Source organism: Panthera pardus, unplaced genomic scaffold (genome assembly GCF_024362965.1).
Source record: "Panthera pardus isolate Hobbes unplaced genomic scaffold, ASM2436296v1 HiC_scaffold_20, whole genome shotgun sequence".
Lineage (NCBI taxonomy): Eukaryota > Metazoa > Chordata > Mammalia > Carnivora > Felidae > Panthera > Panthera pardus.
The window spans coordinates 70,486,776-70,508,396 of record NW_026526766.1 but is presented as its reverse complement, the minus strand read 5'-3'; the positions used below and the strand labels follow the sequence as shown (position 1 = coordinate 70,508,396).

At 44.4% G+C, this 21,621-nt stretch overlaps 1 protein-coding gene and 1 long non-coding RNA gene across 2 annotated transcripts; one reads left to right on the top strand and one right to left on the bottom strand.

Annotated features, from left to right (window-relative positions):
- Positions 1–3,070: 3,070 nt before the first annotated feature.
- On the top strand, positions 3,071–16,850 carry TXN (thioredoxin). The gene is made up of 5 exons (XM_019454230.2): positions 3,071–3,268; positions 7,639–7,743; positions 8,196–8,255; positions 16,093–16,158; positions 16,635–16,850. Exons 1-5 carry the CDS (start codon positions 3,245–3,247, stop codon positions 16,695–16,697), a joined length of 318 nt encoding a protein of 105 aa, XP_019309775.1. The 5' UTR covers positions 3,071–3,244; the 3' UTR covers positions 16,698–16,850.
- On the bottom strand, positions 8,661–15,818 carry LOC109269987 (uncharacterized). Its single transcript, XR_008424303.1, has 2 exons — positions 10,608–15,818; positions 8,661–9,224 (listed from the first exon to the last, which is right to left on the bottom strand). It is a non-coding gene; the product is annotated as an uncharacterized LOC109269987 (long non-coding RNA).
- Positions 16,851–21,621: the final 4,771 nt, after the last annotated feature.

Below are 21,621 nucleotides of genomic sequence, written 5' to 3'. Positions count from 1 at the left end.
AAATGCAGATCCCATGGATCTACCTCAAAAAATTGTTATCCCATGCATGTGTCTGGGTGTGGTCCAGCGTCATCAAGTACCCCCAGCTATGCTGAATGAGATGGTCAAGGGCCACACTTAGGGAAATCTATGATCTGAGAAAAAGCTTGCTTTAGAAACCCTAGAGCTGCATTTTCTTCAAATTCGGACCTCTACAAAGACAGCAAACCTAGTTTTCCAGTCCCCCATGGAGCCTCAGGCTGAGCTGACCCAGAAACCTAAAGCAAGTCTATCACCCATGCCACTTGTTCCTGTTCTGCTTGATGACATGGAAGTGCCATTTTTGCCTGTCCCGCATCCATTTCCCTTTTCTCTGCTAACCCTCTGGATTTCCTCACTTCTGGTTAAAATGGTTCAAGCAAGGTGGCTGCCCTCCCTCCCCACCCCCAACTCAAGTCAATGAAGGTCAGCCTCCAGAACATTTTCTAGAACAAAGAAAAGGAAAGCTTTTCTTTCAGGACTATGGGGCTGGTAGGAACCTAAGCCTAGAGTGGCCGGGGCCAGTCTCACATAAGGTGGAGAGCCTACCGAGAAAGAAACCGTAGAGAAGGTGGCCCTGTGACATCTTTAGACCTCTGGAGCTCTTGGTAATATGAGTTACTAATTCTCTTTTTGGTGTGAGTCAGTTTGAGTTGGAATTTCTTCTTATAGCTGGGAGTTCTAAGACACAGAACTGACCCCTCAAATGGAGGCCTTTATATCACCCTGTCTCTCCTCTTCTTAACCTCTACTTCTCTACCCAAACAAATCCTCACTGGGCTGTCCCAAACAATTCCCCTGCACCTCACTTGCCTCCCAGGATGTCACCTCCTTGCCACAATGGGACACAAGTTTCCCATGTCCCTCCAGGTCGGGGACTTGTTCTTTAGGGCCAGGTTTAGTTCATTTTTCTTCCGCTCTTGGGGACAAAAATCCTTTTCCTTTGAGAGGCATGTTAATAGAGCTCACTGTTCATTACTGATTCCTGATCACTTAATTCACTTAGGATTCTGACACCTGTTTCATAGTCTCCACTTCCACCTTTGCCATCATTCCAGAGGGATTTCACCATTCCACTTAATAGCCTGTAATCATAGCTCATGTAGCATTTACTGTGTACCAGGCATACTTCTAAGCAGCGTACATATATTTTAGCTCACTCAGCTCTTGTAATAGCATGAAGTATTATTATCCCCATTTTATAGATGAGGAAACTGAGGCACAGAAAGGCTATTTAGACTCTTCTAGAGTTACCCAGCTCCTAAGTGGTAGAGTGGGAATGTGAACACAGAGTCTAAGTGCAGAGTCTGGGCTCTTAACATACATGCTAGCCTCCTAGTTCGTGTTCTCTAAAATTGTAGCATCCCCCATATCCACTCTATATTGGTCCTGTGAAGGTGGCGGGCAGTCAGTACCTCTTCCAACTGAGTCATTGTATATCTGGAAGGTCCTTGGAGAAGAGGAGATATCAGCTGAGGGTGGTTTGGATGGTCATAGAAGGTCTGTACCTCCCCCTTTGTACAGCACATGATTTATTGCCATTGCCCATGTGAATGTACCAACTAATGGAAAGGCCCCAAAACTGGGATTTAAGTTGGGCCAAAGACACAGCAACAGAAAAGCAGTTATATATTCTGTCCTGGTACCCCATAAAACCTCTTCTGCCCCACTAGTCCTTATTCTCCTGGGAAAGTTTCTGCAATCGGGCCACTCCTCAGAACGTGTGTCTTGTCTATAGCCTTACTCGTGGCCATGTGCTCCTCAACCCTGTAGAAGGTTTGCACAATAGGTTCAAAACCTCTGGTTTTCTTCCTTCCTCTGTTTGCAAGAGCAGGGAGAAGGAAGGCAGGGGACCGTTTCACCATCCCAGCCAATCACACCTACATGTAGCTTCATCCAGAGTTGTTCCACCCTGAAAATTCCTGCCCAGACCCCCACCCAACATCATCCCACGTCAATGCCTTCATTTCTCTCTCCAGCTCAGCAAGTTCTCCACCTTCACTTCCCGCTGCTGATGGGCCCTCCCGGCTTTACAATGCCTGCTAACACAACTCCACTGCTGCCAGACCCAACCTGCAAATGCATCCCTGGATCAACACAAACGACCCACTTCTCTCTTCCAGGTTCTACCACGGGTAGAAAAAAACTCACACAAACGTGTGTGCTGGCGCCATTATAAATATAAGATCGCCAAGATCAGCATGCCCCGCTCCATGACACCAAGCAAGCCTAATTAGTACTCACAACGGCTTTAATTATAACTATTTATTGAGTGCCTACTCCGTGCCAAGCACTTGTCTTAATCACTTTCCAAGCACTTTATTTAATTTTCAAAACACCACCACTCTGAGTTAGAGACTATTCATGGTTCCCATTTTACATAAAGTAACACTGGGGCTCGGGTAGGTCGGGAGGAGCTCATGGTCACACCTGCATCCCTCTAGACGCCAAGAACACCGCCTGCATCTGTCTGCTCGTCAAGAGCCCGGCCTGTTCCCGGCAGTCTTTACCACCCCAAACTGCAGTGTCACGCTGGAGCAGCGTTTTCAAGGGTGAAAGTAAAAGAAGAAGAAAGGAAGAGAAGAAAACCATCGCGATAAGCTCCAGAAAGGAGGGCGCAGAGATACTTCCTGGTCAGCGTTACTCAGCACTTTGTGGGGTTTGCGGGGCTGGAGGGCGGGAGCATAGCGGGACTTTTCGAGGAATCCACCTCTGCCTAAGCGGCCCCTTCACAAACCCAGGGGCGTTTGGTTAAGGCCGGCTGACCCCTTCCCAGGTGGCCCTGTGGCTCTGGGGGGGTGGCCGTCCGCGTCCCCGCCTGCCCACCCCCTCGTGCACAGTGTGCGCGTCCCGTAAGCCGCTCGGCCGCCCGGACAGATCCCGGATCCCAGCTGGGGTGCGGACGGGCGGGCGGGGCCACCGGCTTTGAGTCCAGGGCACTCCCTGGGGCCCCGCCCAGCGCCCGCGCCGGCCCCGCCCCCGGGGAGGCCCCGCCCCTAGCGGACGTCCCGACGGTTCCGGGAGGCGGGGCCTGGCCTGGGCGCCTGGGCGGGCGCGGGAGGCCCGAGCGGGCGCGCCCCCGCAACACGCACGCCGCGCGCGCCCGACCGCCCCGCCCCAGTTGCTATAAAGGGAAGGCGGGCCGAGCCCTCTGCGAGCTCTGTCCGGCGTTTACGATCCGCTTTCATCGGTCTGTACAGTCGCTTGTCAGACCCCAGCCGCCAAGATGGTGAAGCAGATCGAGAGCAAGGTACGCGCTTCCCGGGGAAGGCCAGGACGCGACGCGCAGCCTCCGTAGCCAGGGAGGGCGAGGGCGAGAGGTGGGCAGGCGCCCCTCCGCAGCCTGGGGGAAGGGGACGCGACGGTCCGGCCTGAGACTGCGGGAAGCCCGGGCCTGGGCGCGCCCGAGGCGGCCGAGCACGCCCCGGAGGAAGGGAGGAGAGGGGCGAGGGCGCTCTGGATGGCGTGCTCCGGGTGCCCGCTGCCTGTGTCCGGTGCGCCAGGCGTCCCCCCACGGCGCCTCCTGCACCCCCGTGGTCGGAAAGCCCCTGTTGAGGGGATGAAGTCTGCCCTTGGACCCGGTCCGTCTCTGGATACGGGCCGGGCAAAGAGATGGAGGGCCCCTTGAAGGAGGCGCGGGGTTGCGGGCCGCCACTCCCTCCCCGGTGGGCGGCGTGATCACCCACGTTGGGCGGGCAGCGTGAACTCCCCTGGGAGCGTATCCTGGCCGAAGACCCCGGGCGCCTCCATCGCTGCCCGGCCCCAGATTTGGCGAGTGCTGTCTCCACGCCAGGGGGCGGCTCCGGTCTGGAGCCCCCTCGCAAGTACGAGTCCGGCCTCTAGGCCCGAGGGGCCCAGGTGGCCGTAAGGAAGTGAGGCCGGGGCCGCGCCCTCGGGACTCCTCCTCTTGCGGCGCTGGGCGTGTTTCCGGCAGCCCTGGCTTTGGAATGACTCAGTCCCCAAGACTGGGCCCAGGGGCCTCCTCTGCCCTGCCCATCCGTGATTCACCCACGGTCGGGGGTTTTCGCTGCAGCCAGGAGTGCCCCCGAGGCGGGCGCGCCAGGTGGTGGTTCTGCCCTATTAGGAATGTCCAGGATAGTGTTCCATCATCGAGAGTTATTGCGAGCCTAATGCCCTGCTGCTCAGGAAACTCTGAGCCTGACATAGCGTCTGGTTGGTATGCCGTAGCCACTCAAGAAGTGTTTGTTAAATGCAGTCAAAAAAGTGAGTGGGAGAACATTGATGTTGCTCGAACAGTGGAAAACCCCTCCAAAGCGTTTACCCTGCGGTACCTCCCATCCCAAGCCCTCGCCCGCCTTCAGTGTCTGGACCTCAGAGGTGCTGGGGTGGCTTCGAAAATGGAAGTTTCTCTGTAATGGTCCCTTTTTGTTACTTTATAATCAGGAAACGTATATGGTCATTGTAGAAATTTTGGCCAGAGACAGATCTTCTGTTTCCTAGAAACACCTGCAAAGTAGTTGAGATTATTTTATGTATCCTGTTTTCTGAGCCTCTCCCTACCCGTCCCCCCCCCGCCCCCCAAGTTTAGCCTGAGCCCTTCTCAGGTAGTTAGAAGTTTTTGTAATCATTTGAGTATCTGAACACATTGCTGGACATTCAGGCAGTTTTTAGGGTCTCCAGTGCAGCGATTGGGTCAAGGGACATGAACCTTTTATTTCAGGTTTGTAAATGCCCAAACCACACAGGACAGTGCTTTTACTCCACCCCCATCAACAGTGACATTTCCCCCCTAACTTTGACCAAATCATTAATAAGAAAAATGGTCTTGTATCTTATTTTAGTGATGCTGAACTTTTCCCTATATATATGTTGATTGATTATAGTTCATTATCTGCTTGTCCTTAATTTTTTTTTTCCTAATGGCATCCTTTTTATTATTGTGTGAATTTTTAGATTAAAATTAGCAGCCCTCTCATTTGTTGGAAAGGTCATTGAGTTTTGTTCCTCCTATTTTTATTCAGTACCTACTGAGTGACAAATATCAGTTCACGGGTTGTTCTCCAGGGTCTGGCCATGTCATCAGTATAACCTAAGAGGTGAGAACCCATTAAAAGAGTAGGACTTTGAGTGGCTTATAGTAGTTGTCTCAGAATCCCCATACACTGCAAACAAAATCGATTAATTCCTAGAACACACCTTTCAGTCTTTCCCCATTTTAGCTGTCATAGTTTTGGCACCCTCCTCCCCTCATTAATGGAAGACATGTACAAAGGTGACTGGAGATTGGTTACACAAGAAAGGACTACAGCCTGGGGCCTAAAGACCCTGATAATCAGTTGACCTTCAAAATTATGACCCAGAGGCATTAATCAAAAGTTAAACTCATTTGAATGTTACTAGTAAATATTGAACACACCTTAGATTTCCATCCTGATGGGCTAAAGTTGGTGCCATTGGCCATCCAAGACCTCTCTTTCTGAAGTGTGATAGTTTAGAGTCACTGGGATCTATTTTAGATATAAGTGGACTGTAAATGTGTGATGAGAAAGAAATCAACCCAGTTGTGTGTTGTTTTTTAAGAATAGCATCGGCCATTTATTGAACGCCTACCTTCTATACATGAGCGTTCATGCTTGTTAATTACCTTCAGAATGGGTATGTTTAGGAAAAGAAATCCTAGAATCTGTTCTTATCTACCCCAAATACATTGTTTTGTTTTCTGAGTATTTATGTCCGTGATGGGGACCTTTATTTATCCTCATAGTTAATTTCTGGGAGTTAGACCTCGTGAGATAATCTTGAATCGTTTTCCAATTGATGTCTCTTTAAGACCAACTTAAGTATCAGAAGACAATTTGTTGTGACCTCTACACATACCTGGCTCTGTAACTCTTCAGTTAAGCCAAAAGTTATTGTTGCATGGTTTGTTTGTTTTTGTTTTTTTTTTTTCCAGAATTTTACGTAGTTTTGCTAGAATTTGATTCAGCAAATCAGAAGGTTTGAGGGAACCTTTGAGAGTGTTTGAATAATATTTTGTGTTGAAAGTAATCTCAGGTATTTACTGGGAGCCAACCATGTTCACAAAACAGTGCATTCATCTGATTGGACGTTATCATTCATTGACTTTTTTCCTGTCTAACCTGGTTCTTGCAGTAGAATGGCTAGTTTGACCTTTTAAAAAATCATGTTAGTGAAGGCTTTGCATTAAATTCATCTGGAAAACATGGTGATGGTTTGGAAAAATGATTTCTATAATTCTAATTTGTTCTCTCTCCCCATCCCCTCACACACACCTAATATCTCCCCACACCCTGAAGGTGGGGTGAGAGTTTGTACCTGAATAACTGAAAAGGTTATAGAAGTCATGACATGGGAATGCCACTTGTGAATTGCTTCACCAAAAAACAGGAGTTGGAAATTAGAAATATAGAAAAGTAACTGTACTGCAGAGGAATTCACTTTAGATTTTTTTTTTTTTAAATGGTATTTACTTTCCTTTAGTGGATCAGATCTGATATGATTCTTAGCTTTCAAGGGAGGGGAACGTTAGTTTTTCATTAAACCAATGTGACCAGCATTTTTCCCTTGAAGAAAACCTAGACTTCAGATACAGATGTTTATGTTTTGGTTTCTCTTTGTTGCCCCAGTTTCGGTAAGCACTGATTAAATTGTGATTAAAAAAGCAGCCCCTTGTTAACTCCAAGGTTAGGTTCCTAGGGTTACAATATCAAAACCATTGGTAAATGACTCAGGGAGATGGGTGGTAAGGGATTTCTTGATCATGTCTCACTGCTGGAATTTTATTTGACATTTCTAATGCAAAAAAACATTTAAGGAAACTTCTTTGCGTGAAGAACTAAAACTATTATTTGGTCACCAGTAAGAGCAGAGTTTTGAGATAAAGGGCAGACATCAACCATAAGCAGTATGATCTCATCTCTGGAAACTCCACTAAAGGGAGTATAAGGAAATATGCCCAATGTCAACAGTGACTGCCTGAGTGTAAACGTTTGGAGGAGGTTTATTTTCCTTGATATTTTTTCCTTGACTTTTTTTTTTTTAAAGCTTTTGACATGTTCCACTATAGACCATTTTAATTAATAAAGTAATAGCTTTTAAGTTGATTTATCTGAGAGAGAGAGAGCACGAGTGGGGAAAGGGCAGGAAGAGAGTGAGAGAGAATCCCAAGCAGGCTCTGTGCTGTCAGCACAGAGCCCAATAACTGTGAAATCGTGACCTGAGCTGAGATCAAGAGTCAGACACTTAACTGACTGAAGCACCCAGGGGCCCCAATAAAGTATTAGCTTTTAACATTGCAAAATTCTGTGCCTTTGTGGCTTATTCAATTGAAATGACCCTCTATGAGTTGATACCCATTTAGTGAATGTTTACCATTTACCTAGATTTGATGTGGAAATGTAATACAAATGTCTTTATTTTAATTTGCTCAGTTGAATATAGATAAACTATATACATCATACTTGTTTCGTCTTATCAACTCTGTAGGATTTTTTTCAGTTTGTTTGGTTCATTTTAGCTTCTTAGATTTTTAAAAAGCAGTACCTTTGAATTGTTCTTTGTATCACATTCTATCAAGTTTGATCAGGGCTTTGGGAAATGAAGCTGTTTAACCTATGCGTGTCTTTTTTTTCTCCTTAGTATGCTTTTCAGGAAGCCTTGAACAGTGCAGGGGAAAAACTTGTAGTAGTTGATTTCTCTGCCACGTGGTGTGGACCTTGCAAAATGATCAAGCCCTTCTTTCATGTGAGTATGAAATCAGTTCTGTTTTATAAGAGATTCTGTTTCGAGTGGGTGGTCACAAAGCCAGGAAAGGACAGAGTGTTTTTTGTTGTTGTTGAACCTTTGGTGTAGAAGCAATAGTGTAACGACTTCAATAATTGCTTTTGACGCATGTGTAGCCCAGTGAAGACAACTGTCAGAACTGTCTTAAATGGTTTTTGCTTTTCTTGGAGTTGAAACCCAGGCCCTGTTTGAAATTCAGGCCTCAGAGCTTGACGTGTCAAATTCTTTTATACTAGGAGGAATCTGATTCAGAGAAACTGTATGTCCTTGGTGCTTACCTGGTCTCTAGTCTGAACCTTTAGATCTTTAATTAGTAGTTTCTACTTTTATCATGGTTTGTATTTAAGAAGCTTGAGTATAGTGACTGCCATTACCCAGTTCTGAATCTTTCTGGATTTTTTTAAATTTTCCAGTCCCTCTCTGAGAAGTATTCCAACGTGGTGTTCCTTGAAGTAGATGTGGATGACTGTCAGGTACGTGACTGGAAATTTGGAATATTGGCTTTTTCCTTGGAACTGGAAGGGCTTGTTTTCATACATGTCAAATAATACCGGGACTACAGCCCTCACTAAAAAAAGTCATCGTGCCAATTATGAGCTTAATCCTAGCTCTCAGGAGCTTTGTACATCACATCATAAAATAAGCATAAAAAACAGATGGTTGAGGCTGCTCTACCTTACCGCTCACCTTTCTGAAAGTTGAGACGCTCATTAAATCGAAATTGAATTTGATTATAACTAAATCCATAGACTGGAAAATGGAGAGACGGCTCTTAAGATTCTTTGTGAACTAGTGACATGAGAAAGTGTAGTCACAATCATCTTGCTTGATTTTAATCAATTAGAAAGCCCAAATGTTTGAAAGAACAGACACCAAGGTGCTTGATAGAGAGCCAAGTGTAATTTAGGGGAAATTAACTTTACAAATACTTGTTTAGCATTCTGTGTTAGCGTTACATTAGCATTACAAATACTTGTTCAGCCCAGGTGTGTTCCAGATGCCTTTCTGCTATCCATCCCCATTTTACAGATGAGGATAAACACAGAGGAGTGATCCATGGAGTTACAGTTAGTGGCAGAGTCAGGATTTAAGATGCGGCACTGTAGAGGAGGCTCTGGTGTAGGGTGGGTGCAGATCGAGTTCCTGGCACATGACTTGCCTCGTAACCAGCCCACTGAACTAGGAGTGTGCCTGTTCGTGTTCAAGAACAGCACCTGGGAGTTCTTTACAGATACATGCACATTTTTCCCTTAGCCCCAGTGGGGCAGGAGGGTGTAGGGTATGCTACGGCAGTAAGGGTGCTCACGCGGGTTCCAGGCCTGGCTGCAGGACTTCTCCTTTAGGCCAGCCTCTCTTCTCCCTTCAGCTCTGGTTCTTCTCTGTGCCCGGATCTTGACACCTGCCCCGTCAACCTCCAAGTGTGGCTTTTTCATTGAGCAAACCTGGAATGTTTAGTAAAGGTCCTGAAAGGTTTATAAAAACAAGTATGTGGCAGTACTTTCCAAACCTGTAAGCACCTGTCGACACCACATCGCTTTTTCTAAGCACCTTTTCTCATTCTATACTCCTACCTTTACTGGTGAGGTCCTCTCTATCTACCTGGCTCATCCTTCCCTTTCATACCTAACAAACTCCTAGTCATATGCTTCACATCTTCTCCGGGAACCTTTCTCCACTTACCCCCTTTTATACCTGGACTAAGTTAGTTCCCTTTCCTCTGTGTCTCCATGATGTCCTCTGCCCCTCCTTTCCCCTTGCGTTTATGGTAGTGGATTGGGGAGGACCCCATATTTAGGTCGCCTGCCTTATTTTCCAGCTCCATCCTTTATCAGCGGTGCCTGTTTGAGCCTCTGTAAAATGGCAGTGCTTATCCAACATCACAAAGTAGTAGTTGTCAGGATTCCATGACCTAATACGTAGAAGGTGCCGAGAACAGGGCCTGGCACACATTCGGTGATTCTTTTGTCTGTCCTTTACCATTAGTGTCTATATGGTGTATTCTTTTGTCTGTCCTTTACCATTAGTGTCTATAAGTTTCTTGGGATGAGAGACCCTGTCTTATTTACTTGGCTGTGGTAAAGCGTAGTGGGTGTAGAATGCATTTATTAAATGATGATGTTATTCTGATGTGTCGCAGAGTTTTAACAAAATGACAGTAGATAGCATGTGCTTGGGAAAAAAATTCTAGCTCCCGATCTAAACCTAATTTACAGACTTATTTTTTTTATATGATCACTGTAGGCATGTGAAAATGGCACCTGGAAGGGACTAGAGAAATTTCTTACTGGTACTGTGGCGCTATCAGATAGCAAGCGACTCTCCAAAGTTTTTATGTGATAGGAAGAACCTGCTAGGTGCTCTGCCCGAGTTAGGTCACTTAATCCTCATGAGAGTTCTGATGACAGTTGCCTGCATAGAGCAGGTGATGGGGCTACAGCACAAGAGGAGGGTTAGGTCAGTTGAAGCAGAGCCTGCCGGGGTGGACTCTTGCACCTTGCTGAACCGAGGACAGGTGCTCTCACTGCCTGAGTCCAAAACCTCGGGGAAGGAGATGTGCAAAGCAGTCAAGGACTCTATGTGAGAGAACTCCTCCTTTCTGTCTGGTTAGCGTACATACCCTGAACGTTTCTAGACCTTGGAGTGACCCTCTCACAAGTTGGGGACTTTTCACTTTGCCTCCATATTCTAAAGATTGAGCACCGTACAGGATTTTTCTTTGACTACTTTTGTGGTACTATTACCATCTAAATAGCCTCCTCGATCTGTTAGGGAGTAAGAACCCGTTGGTCACCTACACATAATAACTGCTGTCAGCACCTACTCACCTCGCCATTCTGAATTACCCTCCTTGCCAGTTCTGTCAAAAAGCAGTTCATTAAACAATCAGCCAGTTTTTCCTCGGGGAATTTCCAAGTCACGGGAGTAGATCCTCCAGTTGCTTTGCAGCTCTAGGTAAAAGCATCCCCTCATTTCGATTGTAAAATCGAGACAAGGGATAAAAAGTACATCAGTCGCATTTCTCCGTATTAGATTCTGTCATTAATGGGTGAAATTATTAATGACTGAACTAGTTTAAATTTTTGTGCAGATAATTCCTGCTGAATTTCAGCCTTAGGGTACTTTGTACTGTCTTTGGCATAAGCAACATACAGTTTTAATAGATAGAAGACTCTGTAAGCACTTGGGCAGGAAGAAGTTACCTTTTAGGTATAATAGATTCAAACAGACCATCAGGAGGTGTGGACACACCATGTGGCCCTCAAAATCATTTTGAGGGGTACCAGCCCTTTTGAAAATGCTGGGCTCTACTCCCAACTCTGTACAGGGTAGGATACTTATTTTGTAAATTAAAACAAGAAACAAAGTAATTTAGACCCGATGGTTGTGCAGCCTTTTAGAACTGCTGTATGTTGCCGTTTTGATTAGAACAGCCAGGAAGGACTTCGTAGAAATGACAAAAGCAGGTTTGAAGTTACTTTGGCTGTATGGAATTCTAAGCTGAAAACCAATGAATTAAATTTAATAAGAGAAAAAGTAGTCTTATTACACTTACTGATAAAGACGTATACAAATCTGAGATTGGGCAAAACCAGAGGGATGGAGAACAGATTGGGGTAGGGGAGAACTTGAGTATCAAGGGGCTGCTGAGGAGATTGTAGGTGAGCAAGGGAACCGGTCTGTATCTTGATTTTGATGTTACCTGACTATGCATTTGTCAGAACTCCCAGAACTTAAACACCCCGTAAAAACTGAATTTTGCTTTATGTAATTTTTTTTTAAATTCCAGATTGTTTACAAAAAATAGGAGTTGGGGGTGCCATTAGGGGGTGGACTAGTTAAGTGAGGAACGTGATAAACTTAGGATCGAGAATGTTTAAGGCTTCAAATGTAACTAAATTTTTAAGTATGAATACCTTTCAAGTCACTATAGGAATAGGCAAATTAGTCCATAGAACAAGTAGTAGAAAGAAATACTAACTTTAGAGAGTAGAGATCAAATGCTAGTTATGAACTAAAACTTGACTGAAGTCCATAAAAGATGTTAATAGATGGGCGTACTATGTTCCTGGATAGTGACTCAGTATTATTAAAATGGAGTACTCCCAAGTTGGTCTGATTAGATCTCAGTGTGCCATTCTGAAAAAATACAGTCAGGAAAGTATTTTTAAAAAACAAACACTAATTGGGAGAGAAGTTGTGGGAAATGAGAAAGGAAAACCCCGGAAAAATACAGTGTATTAGCTGCCCTTATTAAAACAATGTAGTCTTGTAATGTAGGTAGGTATACGCATGGAACAGAATAGACAGTTCAAAAAAAAATAGGATCAACTCTATTTAAACATGTATTAATCATTAACAGTTTGGAGTTAAGATGTTGCATTTCTACCTCCATTAAAATTTGTTTTCTAATGTTTATTTTTGAGAGAGTGCAAGTGGGGGAGGGGCAGAGAGAGGAGACACAGAATCCGAGGCAGGTTCCGGGCTCTGAGTTGTTGGCACAGTTGTCGAACCCATGAAACGTGAGATCATGACCTGAAGCCGGATGCTCAACTGACTGAGCCACCCAAGCGCCCCTAACCTAGAAGACATTCAAACAAAAATCCTAGTAAATACTGAACATATTTCCAGAAATGATGGAGCTGTTAAGCACATTGATGGCCCTGGCTTTCATAATCTCAAGAACAGAACTGTTCTTACTCTTGCCACTGAGGAAATGGGCCTGGAAAAATTCAGTCACAGACCTGAAGGCTGTTTAATGCTCAAGCTCGCACTTTTAATGAATGGGGTAGAGAAGGGCTGATGGATTTGATCAAGTGAAGTCAGACTGGGTGGCAAAAATCATGATAAATACTGAAATTGATATGTACTCAAGTACCTCCCAATATGAATGTGTGTCTAGAGCTTTGAAAAGGAGCATGTTTGGGGTGCCTGGGTGGCTCAGTTGGTTAAGTGTCCACCTCTTAATCTCAGCTCAGGTCTTGATCTCAGAGTTATGAGTCCAAGCCCCACATTGGCTCTGCACTGGGCTTCAAGCCTATTCAAAAACATGTTCTTTGTCTTAGCAGTTCTACTTCCAGGGGTGGTGATTGACCCAGGATGTAGATATTTGCATAGGAAGATGCAAGTGTTTACATTAAGCAAAAATCAAAGCCTTTTACTTATTGACCAGTGGACTAGTTCCAGTGATGATACCTCCATACAGCAGCTGCTATTAGGCCATAAAAAATGATTGTGTACTTTTTCACGGGGAAAAGTCCACTGTATGTATATATTATACTGAGTATACAGGTGTGTTACCGTGCACGCAGGATAGGTTTTATAAAGAAAAGCATTTAGGTACACTAGTGAGATGTTTATGGTGGCTTGTACAGATTAGGACTGGTTTCCTTCTTCCAATTTTTTGCCTTGAATGTAGGTTATACTTCTATAAAATGAAAATGATCTTCCTAGGCCCATCAGTTTCACTTTAAGGTTTTTGCCCTAAGATGTGTCTGAGGATTTAGTCACAAGGATATACAGAAATTGGAAATAACAAAGCCTCACTTTTGGGAATCAAGGCGACCTAGGATTCCATACCATAAACAAAGCAAAACAAAACCACCTTCACACCTAATGAAAGCAAATTCTAAATGCTTTACATGGTAAAGTTTTAGTTAAAGATTTGAGTGCAATTTTTAAAATTTAAAAAATACATCTTGTTCATCTTATTTTGAGAGGAGAGAGAATTCCAAGCAGGCTTGAGCTCATAAACCATGAGATGGTGACCTGAGCCCAAATCAAGCGTCAGACATTTAATGGACTGAGCCATGCAGATGCCCCAGGATTTTTTGAATGCTATCACAGAGCCTTGGCACCACTTCTGAGTATTCGTCTATTTTCCAGTTTGGGGATTTAGTTTTTTATAAGTCCCTTGTTTAATAAGTCTCTTATTGAGAGAGTCCCAAGCAGGCTCTGCACTGTCAGCACAGAGCCCAACTTGGGGCTTGATCCCATCAACCATGAGATCATGACTTGAGCCAGAATCGAGAATGGAAGCTTGACCTACTGAGCCACTCAGGTGCCTCAGGATTTATTTTATTGTAAATTCAGCAGTTGTACCAACGCAGGAACGCTGGTCTCTGGCTAGTTGAGGCAGAAGACATCCAGAATCCTGAGAACATCGATTAGACTGTCACATCCATTGAATGAGACGAGACCCTGTATTTTCTGCTGATAAAGCTTTCTCAGCAGAAAGTTATGACGACTGGCCAGCCCTGTTTTACCTGCCTTTGTGTGTGATGCAGCTCACTCCCCCGGTGAGTTTCTAATTAGAAGTGGAGGGGGCGGGGGGCAGTGCACCTGGATGGCTCAGTAGGTTGAACGTCCAAGTTGAGCATCCAGCTTTGGCTCAGGCCATGATCTCGTGGTTCCTGAGTTTGAGCCCCACATCAGGCTCACTGTTACCAGTGAAGAGCCTGCTTTGGATCCTCGGTCCCCCTCTCTCTGCCTCCACTTGTGCTCTCTCAAAAGGTAAGTAAAACATTAAGAAAGGAAAAATAAGTGGGGAAGAGGGTGGCTTATCCTTTCCAGGCTGCTGCCCTTCTACCATGAATATAACACAAACACCCTTTTACTTTGAGCCTTTTGCCAACCGCCTGGATGAAAGGTGGTGTCCAACCGATGGCTTCCGTGTGTGTAAGAGAGGGAAGGGGCTATACCAAACAGCTGCTCTCCCCAGTGCTGTGAGGGATGAGCCCAGTGTTCCCAGATACTCCAGTGTGAGAAGGATCTGCTAGTGGGCAGCCAATGCAAAGATTTGTTCTTAAGCTCTTGCATGAGCCAAGCAGTGTATCTGGATCAGATTCAGCCCCTCAGATGACCAGTTTTCGGTCTTTTACCTAAGTCAGCCCCCCAGCCTAACTTACCATCTTCTGATTTTCTGAGTACTCCTCCAGAACCTTGACATGGGCAGTTCATTGTCTTCCTGTCAACTCTTCACCACGTTTTCAATCTTGGATGCTCTTGCTACAAGGGAATTATTGGAATTTTATGTGGTGGTCTTATCGCATGTTCTTAGTAGTTTCCCTAGGCGTTCAGAACCTGTTAGCCATTTTTACTCCAGTCATTACTGTCCTTGTGCCTCTGTGTTAGCCAGCATTTAGAGGAAGAGTCAAGGATATCCAAAAGGAACTCCGACAGTATTATCCACTACCCTTCCTGCCCAGGCTACCAACAATGCAAATTTATAAAGCTGTAAAACCACACTTTTCTTTCCAGTCTCAGAGGAAGAGGTCAAATTAATAAGCTGGCATACTGCCATTACCAGTGGCTCAGAGAGATCACTCCATTTTTATAGTCCTGTGCCCTCCCAAATTGTATATTAGAAGTCACCGTGATGCCTTTCTTTCCTCTGTAAACTGTTTGGTTTCTGAAATCTGGTTCTCAGAGTTCAGCCTCCTTGGTTGCTGTCCTTCACTGCTTTTTGCTCCTTAGCTGCTGTGTGGTTCTACATTTCTTTCCCAAGCCTCTTGAGGACCATGCTGATATTTTCAATCCCTAATGGATCTTTTCACCTGAACGCTTGTCCAAACCCAACCATTTCCTGAGGCATTTCCCTCCAAACCCTGTGTGAAAAAGGTATGGTGGGGGTAGGGGGGGTGTTAGAGGTTCTCATTTAGTGTTCCTGTAACAGAATTAAGGAACGTTTGATACTCCAGGGACCTCTGTTTCTTGATACGCAGCCAAGTTTGAGAATCTACAAGTCAATGTTTAATTAAAAGCAGAAAAAAACCAGTGTGGAACTTTGCCTTTGGGTTATAGGACTTTGTTCTTGAACAATTCTTGGGCAAGTGAATTGTTGTTCCTCTTGCTAACGCTGGGTTTTAGTCTTTATGACCTTCATGTTTGGACTCTATTCCCATAATAAAGACTCGGAAAACTTAGGAGCAAAGAAGGCAAGTGCTGATTCTGAGGAATAGTTAAGATTAAAATCCTGAGTATACATACGTACAGCAGAATTTGTTACTGCTTCTTTATACTTGAACTAGCCGAGATAGAATTGGATTAAACAGCTCACTGGGTCACTGTATATATCTGAGGCCAGTAGCATTCTGCTTATTGGTGGCCCTCAAAGAGGAGAGTACATGTTAATTTTCATTGAGACTATAACGAGTTTGGGTTTTGTGCTGCCATTACATTCATTCTGTCGTTCTTCATATGCTTAAATGAGGTGTATAACGGGGGTGGGGGGGCAGGGGGGGAACATCTGGGATTACTTAGGCCAGAGCTTAATACTCAGTCTTGTTTTCATCCTCTCCCTGCCCCACACAGGATGTTGCTTCAGAGTGTGAAGTCAAATGCATGCCAACCTTCCAGTTTTTTAAAAAGGGACAGAAGGTAGGTACATTTGACCTTAAATCCAGCTGGACAATAGGAAAACACGGTGTAAATTAAGACACTGAAGGGACTTATTCCTTCACATTGGGAATCCTGTCCCCATTGTCTACTCTTAAGAATATGTAAATAGGTTATTCTTCAGTGATTTCAGTACATACTGGGACATCTAATTGAAAATTGATCTTTGTTAGAAGATCCACCATGATTCGTGCTTCATATTTATAAAGTACATTTATCTTTGAGAGAGATTTGCGTAAGAAATTGTACCTCAGCCTTCAGGGCTTTTATTCCCCCCTTAGTTTGTGTTTGTTTCTTAACTTAAAATGTATGTATCTCTGGATAACGACCAGTCTTTCAAGTAAGATGATACTCCCGCTCCCTCTGCTCTCCCCCTCCTTTCCCCATTCTGTAATAGCTTAGTCACAAAACAAGGTTACGGTGCTACATCTAACTGCAATTCAATATTCTCTTAACAGGTGGGTGAATTTTCTGGAGCTAATAAGGAAAAACTTGAAGCTACCATCAATGAATTAATCTAATTATGTTTTCTGAAAACATAACCAGCCATTGGCTCTTGAAAACTTGTAATTTTTTTTATTTACAAAAAAGGAAAGATCAAGTGTGAAGACTATATACCCAACTGCCATCTGATTATAAGTGACAATAAAATATTAATTCTACCCTTTTTAAAACTGTCTGGTGTCTTTGAATACCTTTCAAATAGGTGAAATGTGGCCATTAGGTGGTAACTTCTTAGTGACCTTGGTGGCCATTGATTTTGTTTTTTGTTTTTTAAGGGACAGCAGAAGAGGCACCTGAAGTTTATTTATTTTGAGAGCAAGTGAGCACAGGAAAGGGGCAGAAAGAGAGGGAGACAGAATCCTAAGCAGGCTCCTCACTGTCGGCACAGCCCGACATGGGGCTCAAACCTGGGAACTGTGAGATCATGACCTGAGCCAAAATCAAGAGTTGCACACTTAACTGAGTCACCCAAGATGCCCTAGGCTATTGATTAAGGTTAAAAATCTTGTTGGGGGCAATGCAGGTAATAGAGTACTATGTTAAAATTGTTTGACTCCTATGAACAGAGAAAATCGTATTCTCTTTTCTAGCAGGCAAATCCCCTCTGATCCTCGTGACCAAAATTGAGGTCCATCCAGGAAGGAATTTCTCTGGTTTTGAGATTCCTGTCTCGAAAGTTACAGTGAGCTGCTGTTTTGCTAGTGGTAACTGAGTCATGTTCTATCAGTTAGCAGAACTTCGTGGTTGCCTCACAAGGGAGTTCTGCAAACATTTCCATGGGAACTTTGATTCCCTCCAAGTATCTTAAGAGACTGGTTTTATAGGCCTGATAGACATACTTACCTAAGTGGTAAAGAGTGTTGAAGTCATGAGTCTTTAATGAAAGGCAAGAACATTAAGGGTTTCATAGATGAGTGCTACAGAATAGAGAGCCTAGTGGTCAGCCTGTGGCAAAAGACACCATAGTATACAATGGAGAGAAGATGGTCTCCAATCAATGGTAGTGGGAAAATTGGGCAGCTACATGCCAGAGATGAAACTGGACCACTTTCTTACACCGTATACAAACCTAAGTGGACTAAAGACCCGACTGTGAGAAACTCGAAAGTGTAAAATGCCCTAGTACTCTGACATCAGCCCTAGCCACATTTTTCTAATGCATCTCCTCAGGCAGGGGAAAAGAAAAGCAAAAATGAACCTGGGACTACCCCAAACCGAAAAGCTTTTGCACAGAGAAGGAAACCATCAACAAAAGGCAATAACCTGAATGGGGGAAGATAACTGCAAATGACCTACCCGATAGGGGGTTGATCTAAAGAACTACAACTCAACACCAAAGTAATAATCTGATTTTAAAAATGGGCAGAGAATCTGAAGAGACACTTTTCCAAAGAAGGCATACAGATGGCCCACAGACACGCAAGAAGATGCTCAACATCATCAGGGAAAAGCAAATCAAAACCACAATGAGGTATCACTTCACATGGATCAGAATGGCCAGAGTCAAAAAGATAGTAACACGTGTTGACAAGGATGTGGAGAAAAAGGGGCCCGGTGCACTGTGGGTGGGAATGTAAACTGGTGCAGCTACCATGGAAAACTGTGGAGTTTCCTCAAAAAATTTAAAGTAGTGAACAATCCAGTAATTCTACTGGGGGTAAAAAAAAAAAGGAAAACACTAAAAAGATAAACACACTTGTAGGTTTACTGCAGCATTATTCATAATAGCCAAGACAGGGAAACAACCCAAATATTCAGTGATAGATGACTGGATAAAGATAATAAACACACACACACACATAAACACCATATGTACATGCACGCATATATACACATATATGGAATATTATAAAGAATGAGTTCTTGCCATTTACAACATGAATGGAGCTAGAGTATTAGGCAAAATGGAGTAAGGCAATGACATGATTTCACTTATATGTGGAATCTAAAAACCCAAACTGAATAAACAATCAGACCTATAAATGCAGAGAACTGATGGTTGCCAGAGGAGGGGGGGGAGGGGGTGATGGATGGGCAAAATGGGTGAAGGGAAGTGAGAAGTTTCCAGTTACGGAATAAGCTGCAAGGATAAAAGGTACAGCATAGGGAAGATAATCAGGGGTATTGTAATGGTGTTGCACAGTGACAGATAGTAGCTACATTTACAGGTGAGCATAGTATGTATAAATTTGTCAAATCACCATGTTGTACATTTGAAATTAATGTCACATTGTGTGTCAACTAGATTTCAGTTTAAAAAGAGTTTTTTTAAAAATGGGGGGAAAAAAACCCCAGAGTATAAAAAAACAAGTGATTTTTATGTTCTAGACACAACAAATAGAGGATTAAGACAGTTTTTAAATTTGTATAATGAAAATCAGAATTAACCATATGCCCTGTGCCACCCTTATGTTAATTTTTACAACAATCCTAGGAGACAGGTACTGTAATCCCCATTCCCCCCCCCCCCCCCCATTTTCCCAGGGAGGAGACAGGCAAAGAGGTTAGTTTTTCCAGTGTCATACTAAACAGAAGATCGGAGATTTGAGCCAAGGGAGTCTGGAACCACTAAAATGCCTCCCAGTCAAAAGGCTGAATAACTAGTAAAACAATGAGCCCTTATCTGGGTTTCTTTCCTCATCTAAAATTAGGATGCTGAAGGGTGGCCAACATGGTGGAGAAGTAGAGGGATCTTTATTTCCTGTGTCTCTCAAAGACTGGCTGAAGCCTAGGACTTTGAACCCTGGAGAGTCTGGGAGGAAAAGAGACAGAGTCTAAAAGGGAGACGACGGAACAACCTTGACGGGCTATAGGTGGGCGATTGTGAACTGGGGGAGATAAAATGGGCCGCACAGGCACGGAAGGGAGGGATCCCCTTCGGGGAGAGACAAAGGAAAGAGAAAGAGTGGCTGGGGAAGCATAGGACTGTATCTGGACAAGAGAAAAAAACCTCGGACTGGGATGGAGAGGGATCCCATCTCTAACTGCGGGCCTGTCTTCAGACTGGGGCCGGCTGCCCTGTTTGCACATCTAGGGAGGAGGGGAGCCACCCCGGGGTTCCGTGGTAGGTCAGGGGCGCAGTCGCAGCGGGAGAAAATGATCCCCTCCCTGGAGTGCTGTGGGGCAGGACAAAGGCTGGCTGCGTCCGCCACCCCCAGGCTTGGTGGCTAGTCTGCAGTAGGAGAAAGCGGTCCCCTCCCTGCAGTGCTGCGGCACAGGACAAAAGCAGCTGGGACCACCTATCACCAGCATACCGAGGCGCTTCTCCAGTGCTGGGGTGCACAGAGCGGGAGTTTAAATCCCAGCCAGGCATGGGGCAAGGGAGTCTGCAGAGAAAGACCGCCCTGGCTGCTTCTGCCGCACAGTGAGGCCAACTCCAACGGAGTCCACCAGGTCCATGGAGAAGAAACTGAGGGTTCACCATTTTTCTCCCCACCATCATCAAGGCAGGGCCTCAGGGATTGGTCAGCAGGGCCCACAGTGGAGGCGGGACGCCTACACCAAACCACACCCCTCCACTCCGGGTAACTGCTTATCTACTGGAGCAGGATAGACTCTGTGGAACTAGACGGACCCCTCCTCCAGGTCAGCTCTGCTGCATTGGCTGGATTAATTCTAGGACGATTTTTGTTATTTAGATATATTCTTCCTTCTTTTCTCCTTCTTATCTCTTCCCTCCTCTAGGCTGGTTACCCTGGTTGTTGGTTTGTTTAAGCAGACATATTTAATCCATTCCCTTGATACATGTTCTACACCTCCTTCATTTATTTTCCTTTCTCTCTCTCTCTGGAATAATCAAGCTGTATAGCTTCTCTGTCTGGGTAACTTTATCTTCGTTTCTCCCCCGCCCCCCCCCCCCTTCTTTATTTCCCTTTCTCTCTCTCTGGATTAAGCCCTTGAGTCTCTCTGCCTGGTCAATGTTTATTTTTTCTTTTTCCCCGCCCCTGTCATTTTTCTCTTTGTGCTCTTTCATCACCACCTCCACCCTTTTCTTTACTCGTAGCTGGTGTTTCTGGTTTTTTGCTTTTGGATTTTGTTTGTTTTTTTGTCGCTGTGTTTGCGTGTTTTTGTTTCCTGTTTGTTTGTATATTTGTTTTCCTTTCCTGGGCTACTTCAAGGAACAAATCAAAGCACACCTGGTGGAGGGTCCAAAACATCACTACGAGTAGAGAAATAAAATAACCAAAGTCACAACAACAGAGAGCAAGTAACACTATCCAAAAAACACCTCCTGAAGGGCCAGGCCTTGAATAGTGTATGACCCCACCCCCTTTAATATAGCAGTGCTCACAGGTACAGAGCACATAACAAGATTTTAAAACCCATAAGGGACAGAAAACTAGCCAAAATGATGAAATGGAAGAATTCTCCTCAAAAGAAATTCCAGGAAGAAGTGACAGCTAAAGATCAAAACAGATATAAGCAATATAACTGAACAAGAATTTAGAATAATAGTCATAAGATTAATCACTGGGCTTAAAAAAGGCATAGAAGACAGCAGAGAATCTATTGCTGTAGAGATCAAGAAACTAAAACATAGTCATGATGAATTAAAAAATGCTACAAATAAGGTGCAAAATAAAATGGAGGTGGCCACAGAGTGAGTTGAAGAGGCAGAGGGGATGCTAGGTGAATTAGAAGATAAAATTATGGAAAAAGAGGAAGCTGAGAAAAAGAGAGGAAAAAAAATCCAGGATCACGAGGGGACAGTTAGAGAACTAAGTGATTCAATCAAACAAAACAATATCCACATCATAGGAATTCCAGAAGAAGAAGAGAGAGACAAAGGGGCTGCAGGTGTACTTGAACAAATCATAGCTGAGAACATCCCCAGTCTAGGTAAGGAAACAGATTGAAATCCAAGAGGCACAGAGAACTCCCTTCAGACGTAACTTGAATCGATTTCCTGCATGGCATACCATAGTGAAACTGGCAAAATAC

Coding starts and splice junctions, on each gene's coding strand:
- TXN (XM_019454230.2), top strand. CDS start 3,245: ATGGTGAAGCAGATCGAGAGCAAG. Junction 7,744..8,195: donor TGATCAAGCCCTTCTTTCAT/GTGAGTATGAAA, acceptor TAAATTTTCCAG/TCCCTCTCTGAGAAGTATTC. Junction 16,159..16,634: donor TTTTTAAAAAGGGACAGAAG/GTAGGTACATTT, acceptor TTCTCTTAACAG/GTGGGTGAATTTTCTGGAGC.